Source organism: Barbus barbus (genome assembly GCF_936440315.1).
Source record: "Barbus barbus genome assembly, chromosome: 16".
Lineage (NCBI taxonomy): Eukaryota > Metazoa > Chordata > Actinopteri > Cypriniformes > Cyprinidae > Barbus > Barbus barbus.
In genome coordinates, this window is record NC_136744.1 from 11,275,361 (window position 1) to 11,288,283 (window position 12,923).

General features: G+C 40.3%; 2 protein-coding genes across 2 annotated transcripts in view; one reads left to right on the forward strand and one right to left on the reverse strand.

The window, feature by feature from the left end:
• Window positions 1–791: 791 nt before the first annotated feature.
• ky (kyphoscoliosis peptidase) lies at window positions 792–6,898 on the forward strand. Its single transcript, XM_079437096.1, has 7 exons — window positions 792–917; window positions 1,102–1,682; window positions 1,958–2,072; window positions 2,315–2,432; window positions 2,508–2,699; window positions 3,428–3,618; window positions 5,114–6,898. Exons 1-7 carry the CDS (start codon window positions 896–898, stop codon window positions 6,436–6,438), a joined length of 2,544 nt encoding a protein of 847 aa, XP_079293222.1. The 5' UTR covers window positions 792–895; the 3' UTR covers window positions 6,439–6,898.
• Window positions 6,899–8,352: 1,454 nt separating this feature from the next.
• Window positions 8,353–12,923, reverse strand: part of LOC306882489 (dynein axonemal assembly factor 9-like) — a 33,506-nt gene continuing 28,935 nt past the window's right edge. The window contains exons 35-37 of the mRNA XM_079437143.1: window positions 12,562–12,627; window positions 12,373–12,466; window positions 8,353–11,630 (exon numbers count right to left, since the gene is read on the reverse strand). Of these exons, the coding sequence (XP_079293269.1) occupies window positions 11,524–11,630; window positions 12,373–12,466; window positions 12,562–12,627 (267 nt within the window). The 3' untranslated portion in view covers window positions 8,353–11,523. The remainder of the gene's footprint in view (window positions 11,631–12,372; window positions 12,467–12,561; window positions 12,628–12,923) is intronic.

Consider the following 12,923-nt stretch of genomic DNA (forward strand, 5'->3'; position numbering starts at 1 on the left):
ACTATGCCTCATAAAAGTTTGTTATACTGTTCAAGGCTACCTTTCGGGCTTCTTTATTATCACATCTTGAGAAGGAGAAAGACCATCAACTCATGCCTCGTGTTATCTACAAGGCTGCATGTACATGAAAAAGACTTCATGTTAACATGATGCAAACCAGAAACAGGAAAACGTATGCAAGTTTTATTCCAAAACCTGGAGGGGAGAACTTCATTAATAAACACACAACTGTAGTCATTGCTATTCTGGCACACTGCCGATGGGTAATTGGACAGGGGTAATTCAGCCTGCTAGAGGGGAGTATGTAAGAGGACCCTTGAGGGCCCCCGACAGACTGCCTGACATGGAGCCCGAGCCAATGAGGATGTTTTCAGAGGAAGGGTCTCTATGTATGGAAATAAAAACTGCTTTGTTTTCCTGCACATAGCGACAGTATCCACTAAGGTCAGGTATAATTTCCATATCAGTGATTTTATTTACAGAAGGATAGTAATTTGGAGAGCAGGGTTAACGAGTCCAGGACTGGCACTGAAGGGGATGATGATTTTATTTTTTATCCTAAGCAGACTAAACATTCACACAATGATTTTAACACCCTTAACAAGGTCAAGATAAACTTGTTTACGCGTGTTTGTTAGCTAATAAATTTATCAGTTACCAACCACAACCTTCTTCACCCTCTGTGCCAGTATCAAATGCCCTTCTTTCTCCCCCTATCTTGTATCTTTGAGCTCATTGGCTGTCATGATAAGTCCAAGTGTATTTTTAGCATGCTATCCTTTCATAGGGGTGGACACAGGGAGAAAATAGATATATACAGACCCCTGCAATAGAAATCAAAACATTATAGCCTATAAATCTGCTACTACCAACACTACTGGAAGTGACAGAAGGTATGAGTTTCACAACTGCGAAAGGTAAGATTTTCCATCTAATTGAATTTTAAATGTATTTTGGAATGTTTTGAAACTAAGAAGAGATAGTATGAAGTATGAACTATGTCATCAGATGTTAGTTTTTGAGTTGAAAGTGATATAACAAGCAGGATGACGTAAATATTAGTTCAGATGTTCTCTTTTCCTCTCATCTGCACTGATCAAGCTCAAACTGATCAACAACCAATCACGACAGAACACAGCAACCGAGGCCGCCAACCAGAAGAAACCGTCACAGATTCAAACAGTGACACACATAAAGTCGAAAATGGTGTGGTCAACTACAAACTTCAGAATGTATCTGAAATCCAACAGACTAGCATGAAGGATGAGAACAGCACTAAAGTCTGTTTGACTATTAAGAGCCACCGAGGAGGTTCACCTTCAGTGGAGCAAAATGACCCAAAGCCATTATCCATTGTACCGATACAAGAAAATGTGGTTTCACATAAGGTATTGTTAGAGAACTATGAAGGGAAGTTATGTGAGGAACAACGGCCGAGTACAAAGCGCCAACTGTCCACTGAGAGTGCGGCGAAGTCAGTGAGTGTAAGAAAGAGGAGCACTGTGAAAAAGAGCCAAGAAGAGATTGTGAAACCCCTCTCAGTTGCCAGCCCTGGCACGCAGTCTGGGAGACCTTATCTACCTGCAGTCTCCACCTCTCAGAGGAAACCCAGAAAATTGCTGTTCTCCAGCACAGATATTTTCAGCAAAGTAGACACATTCTCAATCCAGAAAGGAAGAGAGGTAACAACACAAACACACAAGTCTTTGTTTTTATGTTTTTACAAACCAGGTGTGTCCAGCCATGGTCCTGGAGGATCAATGTCCTGCAGAGTTTGGCTCCTACTTATCACAAAATGCCTGCCTGGAAGATTCTAGTGATTTTAGACGTTGACTATCTTGGTTCAGGTGTGTTTAATTGGGATTGGAGCTAAACTCTGCAGGACAGTGGCCCTTCAAGAGCAAGATTGGACAGCCCTGTTATACACAATAGATTTAGGCATGAATGTGTTTTTCAGTTGAGGGAGCAGGAAGTATTTGATGCTCAGAAGATTGCTCGTGCAGTCACTGAGGGGGGCAGAAATGATCTGGAAAAACTCAGGGCCATATGGATCTGGCTATGCCAAAATATTGGTAATTGCACATGCAAAAATGCATGCTCTGTTAAAAAAATATTTTTCTAAGTTGTAAATAAAATGGAGTATTGGACTATGTTTTACTGAAAATTTCACAATTCACCTTGTAATTTTTTGTAGTTGTTTGTGAAATTTACTAGCTATTTTTGAGTGAAAACTCTTTGTACACAATTTTTTTAGTGAGTCAAAGCACTTTTAAGTTTAACTCAAGCAAAATGTCTAATCTGTTTGTGTGCGTAGAGTATGATTTGGAGGGATACCTTGGTCTTTCTCAGAAGATTTGCTCCTCTGAAGAGGTCATCAGGACAGGAAAGGGTGTATGTAGTGGATACTCTGGCCTCTGTGTGGAAATGTGCAGGTATATGGCCACAAGTATATAAATACACACATCATGCCAGTAGAATGCGGCTCTGAACTTTCTCTCTTTCTCTAGGGAGGTGGGCATTGAGTGTGTGGAGGTGAGCGGGTACAGCAAAGGTGTTGGATACCAGGCTGGGCACAGTTTAGCTGAGAAGCGTTCTGATCATGAGTGGAATGCTGTCTTCGTGGGGGGTCAGTGGTGGCTGCTTGATGCTTGCTGGGGTGCTGGCACTGTGGATATGAAAAGCAAAACATTTGTGAAGAGGTCAGGCTCCTCAGAGTGTCAGTTATTCATATCATACAGTACAGACATACTGCAGACTACAGTATATACAGACAAAGCATGAGTAGTTTTACATACTACAAAAAACACAACATATTCTACAGCATGCAAGAGTTGGGTTTCTGGGAGATAAATTCCATGCATTCATTCATTCATTGTAGAGAAATGTTTTTTGTATTTAATTGATTCTAATGTTATTAATTGACTGGATATGGATCTGTTGAATCCACCAGTTAGCATAATTCAATAAATTATATTTATTAGCCAGTGAGGAATTACATTACCCATGAAGAGAAATATCTAAGGATTGTGGGAAAACAAATTAAGACAGCAAATTAAGACAACCGTCAATCAACTGCCAATAAGGTATTGTGAATGAGTCTCATCTCGGTCACCCTACACTCTTATTTATGAATATTTTGCAATAAACTGAAAATGTAATATTACTTCTAAATCATGACTATAAATCCATATTTATATTGTACTATCACGTTTCATTTGGTTACATCGTTTGCAATGCTTCATGGGATTATAGTTCATTCAAAATCAAAGTTTGTTATGCAATTCATCTTGGATCTGGTTGGTTTGGTTTAGCAGATGCAAATTTACAATCTTCAGGGAAATTGGAACTCATACTGCAGTCTTTAGAAATGAAAAAAAAAAAACTGTTTAATATTTCACAATAAAGTAGTGATGACTGTGTGTTTCAGGTATGAAGACTTTTATTTCCTGACTGAACCTAGTGAGTTCATAAACTCACATTTCCCTGATGACAAGACCTGGCAACTACTTACGACTCCCATCTCCATGGAAGAGTTTGAAATGAGACCCTTGAAGACCTCAGCATTTTATCAGTTTGGATTGACCCTGACTCAACCTAAACAGTACAAAACCATCACAGGTATACACACACACACAAAACATACACTAACGACACAACTACACATATGCAAAATAGAATAATGCACAAACTCAAAAGGGAAGATTAGTGAAGCACACACAATGTCTGTCACACTGTAATGAGATCAAAGGCGGCTGCTGGCATCAGCTCGTGGTGAGAAGCTCTGAGAAAACAGATTAGACCGTTTGCTGCAGAGATTAGACTGTCTCATGAGAAGAAAGTTATTGTAACTAAAACTTCCTGAATACTGTCTATAGCATGCACTGCAGCAAATAAAGGCAAGAGTATTAAGTTAGTGTAAACATTTGTGGAACCATGAAGAAAGCTTGACAAAGCCTCTACTGGTACACTTTGGGCACTGAAATGCAAGGTCTTGAGATAAGTTTTTATATTTAAACATTTTTAAAACAAACACTCTGTATAAAGCAGCAAACCGTCTCCTAAACACTTCGGTCTAATATGCATACATTGAAAACTAATGAAAAGTACTGTAGTGCAATGCAGTAACAACCCACTAGGGTTTCTGGGCCCCCTGGAAAGTAGTGTTGTCAAACGATTAATCGCGATTAATCGCATCCAAAATAAAAGTTTTTGTATACATTAGGCTGTGTAATCCACTCTTGACAGATGAGAAAGAGCGAACATTGATTTAGCACCCTCCAAAAGTGCTCCAAATTCCTGCCATGCTCAAATGCATTCTGACTGGCTTAACAAAGTATCTGACAGCAGTCCATGGCTATGTTATATTTGACCATTAATGGAGAATCATGCTGTCACATAGATCGACAGTTTAGATCGATCAGGTCGATAGTTTAGCAATAAAGTATAGAAAATGATGTTGGTCTAGATAAATAGCTGTATTCTGTACATTTGACTCGTGTACAATCATTTTCTTCCAAATATGATAAATTTGAGCTTCTGGTATGATACTTTGGAAATGTCTAATCTAGCAACACTGGGACTTAGTTATATGTATGCTCTCTGCCATTTTCTCCACGCTCAAGCAGCTTTAGCATCAACAATGTCTTGAAAGCAATGCAGGTGTTTTGTAGTTGGATGTAAAAATGAACTTTTTTACGTCTTTATTTTTTCCCAACATCAGAGCCACAGAAGACTAATTTAGTAGATTAGTTTTGTTTTTGATGGTAACGCGCCACCGAATACACATAAAACAAGAGAGGGACGGGGTGCGCAGGAGACATTATCATTTAAAGAGACATTCACCAAAACGGCTCGCTGTGAACAGAGCTGTTTCTGACAGGGTAAAAAGGGTGTTGATTTACTCAACCATTAAGGAATTTTAACCAAATTATGTTGCAGAGATTTCATGAAGAGCCTAAAGAATCATACCAACTTGTGGAAAATGGGCATCCCATGTCCCCTTTAGGGTTTTTACTTCCTTATTTATGTTTTCACTGCCATAATTTTCCATTGTGAACAATGGCACAATATTACTGTAACATTTTACAAATGTGTCAAAATTTGTTTTCCGCAGACGACGGGGAAGCAGTTGTGTCCGTTAGCTCCTCTAGACCATTGACCTTTTCGTATGAGATGAGGCAGCGGGATCCCCAGACAGGAGATCTAAAGCAGGAGGAGGTTGACAGCTCCTGTGGTCTCCTGTCAGTGACTCGTCAAGGGATGAAGTTGCGATTACTGCCCCATAAGCCTGGGGCCTATGAGGTGAAACTGTTCGCCCGGCGAGAGGGTGAACCTGGTGCTCTGCGGTGGATTTGCTCTCTTGAACTGGAGTGCCCGAGCATCCAGAAGAGGCAATCCCTGCCTGCTAACCCTTACTTGAACTGGGGCCTAGCAGCAGGGGCATCGGCACTAGGTGTCAAGGGTTGCAACTTTGCAGGAGAAGAGGCCATAGAGGTGGATGAAGGTGGCGAATGCAAGGTGATCCTACACACATCACGACCTCTGAAGATGGTGTGCGAGCTCATGCACCACGAGCTCGAAGCCACCACAGCCAAGCGCTGCCTTGCGTCGCAGATCACAGCAGAGCAGCTGGTGTGTAACGTCATGTGCCCATACAAAGGATTTTACCGGCTGTCTATATTCGTGCAAGATTACGACAGCGGAAGTGGGACTTTTCAAAACGCTGGGAACTACCTGCTGCACTGTCAAAGCCCAGGGTTGAACCCAAATGCTCTGTATCCTCCAGACTTGGGCCTGTGGTGTGGTCCCGGGGTGCGTACCCAAGAAGCCGGACTGTCCCATTTCAGCCACACAGGGGCGATAGTGAACGCACCCCAGGGCCGGTGCAACATTAGCTTCCGCTGTACTTCACCAGAGCTGCAAATACACGCAACGCTCTGCGCTGAGCTACACGAGCAGGCTCATTTTCCTCTGTCCCGATATGTACTCTTGACATTTACAGATACTAAGGTAACCATGAGTGTATGCTCGCCCAGAGCGGGAGTCTATCGTCTTGGTATTTATGGACGCAAACCCCCTCAGCAGGACTACATGTCACTGTGTGACTTCGTAATCAGGAGTGTGTGTGAAAAGCCCGGAGATCCGTTTCCATGTGTGTATTCAGCGTGGGGAAGAGGGTGTGTGCTGCTGGAGCCCCGCACAGGTGTGCTGGCTCCACAAAGTTCAGTGAGTTTTCGCGTGCGGGTACCAGGTGTGCAAAGAGTGTGTGTGGTGGGAGAGAAACGAACGGATCTGAAGATGAATAACAGCAGAGTTTGGGAAGGTGAGGCCGTCACTGGAAATGCCACACAACTCAAGCTAGCTGCTGTCACTAAAGAAAGCAATGACATGCATGTTCTCATGACCTTTGATGTCCTTAACCTGAAGAATGAACTGTGAACAGAACAGACTGTTGTCTAGAGGACAAAACTACGGTCACGCTACAGTTCAATGTGGTCCAACAGATTTTTTCAATCATCACATGCAACACATTTTTTTGATGATAGTGTGAACCTGGAAGATCCTTCATATTTAGAAATAAATCAGAAATAAATCTGTTGTTTACCAAAACTGAAAAAAGGGTAAAGATATGAAAACATTTACAACAAAATAAATTAACATGAGAAGGAAAACTTTGTGAAATAGAGTACAAATCTTTTGAATTAATAAAGTTAAATTTAATTAGTTTTATGCTGAAAGAAGAAAACAACTTTGTTATTGCAATATGTAGAATAAACTTACAGTAATTCAATGTGTGAATAAAAAAAATATATAATAGTATCTATAGATTACTTTATCAAATATTTATTGCAACAAGCCTTATAATAGCTGGCATTTTAGCAGTGTATGACCGACAATTAAAAAATTTTATCACAGGAATAACTTACATTTTAAAATATATTTAAATACAAAAAATAGTTTTGTAATAATATACATTTTTATATTAATATTCACAATGTTAATGTTTTTACTGATGTTTTTTATCAGATGCACCTATGGTGAGCATAAGAGACTTTTGACAAAAACGTATCATGTTTGATCAGAAGTGAAATTGGGCAGGTTGGAAGGAGGAAAGAACAGGTCAAAAGCATATGTCAAAGTGTGATAATGTCCACACATATTTTCGAAATAAGCTGTTTCTTAATGACATTTATGTCACTGTGTGCATGTATGTGTGTGTGAACGTTATATTTGCATGGTGACACAAAGAGTCTGTATCCTCTTAGGCTCTGCAAGTATCAGGGACATAAAGTGACTACCAGATGAAAGGGCTCTCTGGCCTCAGTGTGTATGCAACAGAAAGGACTATTATTGTCCATCCTATACATCAGTCCCTGGCAGTGATCAAAAGACAGAGATGACCAAACAACTGCCACATTCAATGGAGCCCAAACATGGTGCTGCATAATGCTAGCAATACCAAGGTCATAGGTTTGATTCCCAGGGAATGCATGCATAAGCTTGAATGCAATGTACTGTGTCACTTTGGATAAAACTATCTGCCAAATGCATAGATGTAAATGTTCAATCTTAAACGGCAATTCATTCTTATATAACAAGATTTAATATTTAAATTGTTGTATAAATGTAATAAATAAAAATGCTTAATGCTGGCAAAGGAGAAATCTCTTAACTCCCCTGAGGAGCCATGGCAGACAAACAGGCCTTAGTAAGGTTTACACGATGCAGTCATAACAGTGCATCAGAAATGAAACCTTGAACTCGTCCCACTGGCCAGTAAAAACAATAGCTTCTATGTGTGCAAAGGGTGGGTACCGTCTCCAGGGAGAGATGAAGGGATCCTGATGTAAGTTGAAAGAAATGTGGGTATTGTAAGAGGGTGAGCGCATTGTTTTTAGGCCCACTCTGGAGCTGAACACAGGTTGTATAAATGGCCGAGGATGGGCAGGGACACGTGTGCAGATCCTTGGGGTGCCTTACAGTAGAGTCTCGGTGGATCGAATACAAGTATTTTGGAAGGTGGGCTGGGCAGGGACCCAAAATAAAGGCCAGGAAAAGGATGTGTGGTAGGCTTCAATTTGACACACAAAACAGTGCTTGATTACATATTACAGATACACATACTAAATAGCTTCTATTGTTGCAGGCCCCTGAGATTAGTGTTTAAGCTGGGCTTGGCATCCTAAAAGATGTTATCACCATGTGACAAATCCACTGCTGAGTTGATAACCTTACACACACAAACACACTTCTCTTTCAGTTTTTGTCAGAAGACGTTGTTTGCCTGCATTGTTTGACTGAGCAGACCACTATACGATTGACTGATAATAAAAACAGCTCATCAACAGAAGTAGCTTATAAATATTTTAATGTGTTATTTTGTCATAAATACAACATATATATTACAAAAAAGGCATCAGTCACAGGAGAAAACACGAGTTACAGTAGTTTTGTGCAAACAACACTCAAATTTAGATTTTCACAAACTTGTTTAACCCCTTTAAACAAACAAAAACAAAAGTTATTTAAGAACTTTGGGCACTTTTCAAGTAGAACCATCTGAAATCTTGTTCAGTTAAGAAGCTATCATGAACTCCGAGCACTGGATATTCGGAAACTGAGGTAAAGACTAGGGAATCTATATTAATCCCACAATTTCCCTCTTGGTCAAAAAGGTCCAATGTTTCCCCAAAAATGCCAATATAAGACCTTATGGGTGCATGTTTAGCTTTGTGCAAATAACTTTTAGCTAATAATATCTATTTTTAGCTATTTCAATTTTCAGGCTTGTCCCCAGCCAGCCAGAAGCAATTGAAAATCATTTAGCCCTTTAGCTTGTCCTAATTTTACTGTCGCCCCCAAAGCTCAGCACGTTCATCCACAACACAATGCACTAAATGTAGGCCGGCTGTGATGGATGTTTGAAATAAAACTTGAATGCTGGTGTTGCCAACTCTACTACATACCTGAGAACACAAGACATGTGTTGTCTGAATATTCAGCCTCTGGTTGGTTATTAAAACAACGATCAGATTTAGGGGCTGGACAAGGTAAAAAGGTTTGGTCGGGAGCAAGCTTTCAGTGACCACTGAAAGTCAGAATATTTATCTATAATAATAAGAGCTTGCCACCAAAGGCAATGTTAAGACAAAAAAAATAAGCTTTTCTTTAAAAGGAAAACCCAGGCCAAACAAAACGAAAACTACATAAATCTATCCCTCCTATCTGAATAGCATTGCAGCCGCAAATTTAAGATTATTCTTGACATATTCATGTCATAAACCTTTCCACCAAACTCTGTTTTATTCCCCTAACCTCAGCTCCATGAGCACAGCTGTGCGGGCCAGAGGGGGTTCACATAATACCAGGAACTGCCTCTGGAGGGCCTCACTAGGATCCTCTGCGATGAGGAGCAAAAGCCAGATTCGCAGTGCTCATCTCTGACAAAAAGCCCACATTTCTTGAGTTTTACACGGTGGCCCTCCAGTGCCTTTCTGCTACTTGGCAGACCCTTACTGGCCCTTTACACTTAAATAGACAAACAACTCTTCATATCCTTTCACCAACACTGGCGCTTGGCTCTGCCCAGGGATGCCCCTGCTTTCTGCCAAGACTCTGCAGTGTCAGCCAAATATCTCTCACAGGAGAGAATGCTTCACCTGAGGAATACTATCATCTGGCTCCAATTTAATTGATTTCACAGCATTAGAAAAATAGAATTTGCAAAGATAAATCACCTTTTTCCAATATGAAAAATAGATTGAACTCTTGCGATTTCTCTCTTGGTTGTTCCAGTTTGGTGAAAGGCATTTCAGTTAGCATAAATAGAACTCGATAATACATCTTAACACATGCGGATAGTATGTGCTAAAAATGGCCGCTACTTTGAACTACACATTATATAAGTGTTACGTAGCCCTGTACCCATTAAGGACAGCTGCTGTGTAGAACCCGACTAATAGCGACACCACCAGCAAAATGAGCGGTGTGTGTGTGTGGGGCACATCGGTGATTGTGTTTTAGCATTCGTGCTTACCTCTGAGGCTGTGTCACCTATTAGTGAGTAGTCGGTTTCTCTTTGCTTGTCGGATCTACATCTCAGCAACGTCCTTTCAGAGTTTATTCACACCAGGGTGGCCTTGAGTAAAACTGTACTTGCATACTGACAAGGTACAGAAGTGTCAAGAGACATAAAGGCAAAGTTACCATATTAGAAATCTCTAAAGGAACACTAAAAAGGCCCATAGCAACATTAGCACTATGTGGCTCATAAATCTCCACAATAAAGAGTGAATATGGCTTGGTGAAAGAACTGCTAACCATGTAGTGTATTAACACTGGTACAGTATATTGCAGCACAGAGGAGACCAGCAGTGTCACGGTTTCTTTGGAAGTGCATCCCTTTAGTAGCACTGTAATGGTTTCAAAACATTACTTTTAAGGCTCGTCTTGTAGACAAAAGTTCAAATGTGTGTGTATATACACACAAGACACTGCTGCTCTCCTGCTGTGTGTGATTAGTCCAAGTAAACATGCATAGAATGACACACACCCCAAGATAGAGTTAAAATACGACCGTAATACCGAATGGTACAGATCTAATCCAATACAGGGGTGATATAAGCACACTAATTCTGCTTCTGCCATGCTTTTGTACCAGCACACGCTTGGCAAGCATGGGTTTAACACACCAAACCGACTCCTGGTGCTACAAACGAACCCAACACCAACAAGTCAATCTGATTAAGAACACATAAGAACTTCTAATAATAAACCCTCCATCGTACCCTGATTCCCTAACCCTCTCAAAAAATGGGGTGACTTGAAGCACCGGCGTGTCAGTTAATGACTTTGGAATGGCTGAAAAGAGAACTGCAGCACATGAGAGATCCTCAGCCCTGATCCACACAGCGGGGGTCGATAGATTGACAGAGGCTGACTGAGGGCAGGTGCAGTGCACCTGCCTTTCCAGATGCACACGGCTGGAAATGAGCCTTCTGTTTGATCACTTTCAGCCTCACTGACAAACTACATTACGATTCAGCTCAATATGTCTGCTAGGCACTGGAATTACAGTAGAACAACCTTCACTGCAGGGAGCTTAAGCACTACGGTATGTACACTGCGGAGAGAGTAATGATCTGGGCATCCCTTGTAGCCTATATATAAGCCTCAAATTTCTGTTTACCTTCTATTGTATAATACAGAGAAAATATTGTTCTTTACAGGAATGTTTTGACACATCTAAGGCTTTAGCATTGCTGTTTTACACAACAGCGTTTCAGCTTTCTCAGGGCACTGGTCTATTTACAGTCACGGCATGTTGGGCAAAGGATCTCTCATTAGGCTGTGATATTTCTTTCTGGCTGTGAGCTAAATCCTCCGCATCTCTCAACAGCAAATCCCTCATTCTAACATGTGAAATGGACGGTTTTGAGCGGGTAATTGGATAGTGGACGTTAGTGATTGTAAAGTGACCCTCCCCTCCCTTTCCCCAGAAAGTGAATTTGTCAGATGAGAGGATTAGGGGTCGAAGAGGTCAACGTGTGGCTGCAGGTCCACTTCTCTGTTGAAGTGCTCAATCTCCTTATTGGCCTCCTGCACGTATTCATCAATGAACTGATCCATCACTGAATACACACATGTAAGGAATCAACAAGTGGATCACACAAACACATCGGTTCACGAGCACACAGTAATATTCAATACTGTCAATATTCAATATTATTTTTACTGCTGTTGATTACAACTGAGAATAATTTTAAATGATGCCTCAGTGTGTTTAAATGCATTAACAGTAATACACTTTTAATGAAAGCTTAGCCGTGCAAATGTGCTGCTTTTCAACGCTCCTGATCAAACATTAAGCCTACTTATCGGATTAATAAAAGTAAACATCACCTTCCTGTTCGTTTATACACACATTGGGACAAGTTGAAATGATTGTCTGTGGTAATCAACAGCATGCTACTGTTGCAGTATGCAGACATTAGGTTAAAAGTACACTACTGTTCAAAAGTCTGTGGTTGGTTAAGAGTTTTACATGCTTTTAATGGAAGTCTCTTATGCTCACTAAGGTTGCATTTATTTGATCAAATATACAGTAAAAAAAAATTTTATTCCGTAATTTATTCCTGAATTTTCAGTGTCACTACCCCAGTCTTCAGTGTCACAAGGTCTTTCAGAAATCATTCTAATTTGCTGATTTGAACAGTATTAATTTAAAATAGAAATATTTCGTAACTATCTTTACTGTCACTTTTGATCAATTCTAATGCCTGACTAAAATCTTACTGACCTCAAACATTTGAACGGTAGTGTAAACTTCACCACCACATCTGGTTAAAAAGTTAAACTTCAATTTAAAGATACGAGGATGGAAGTTTTGCTTTTCTCCAAAGAAACTGACGAAGTGATGACCATTGTAGAAGTAACCGGGAGGGAGAGGATCAAGGTGCCTTTTCACCTGGAGACACATAAGATGAAAATATTTAGATCAACTATTTGCTTTAGTGCTACATTAATGAAAATATATGTGAGCGCAAGTGTGTCTGTACTCACATGAATGTATCTGATCTCCTGTGTGGTGAGCGTCCTCTTATTCTTCTTGATTTTTTTTGCAACTTTCTGTGAAACACAAAAACACAGACATATTTAAGCCCTGACCCTCAAATATTTATGATTTAATTAAAATTTCCTTCTCTTATATGCAGGAATCCGCGCCCACAGAAGTCTGCAGAATTGCACGTAGTTCATAAAATAGTTTATTAAGTATTTTGAGTTATATGATAATGTTTTCAGCTACCAATATATTGTTGCTCTCAGCACACATTGCACTATGCTTATATCAATGTTTATCCCTCCCACAAAATTAGGGAAGAAAATATGGAAGAAATCTGTGGATTCCACCTGCTCCCACCTAT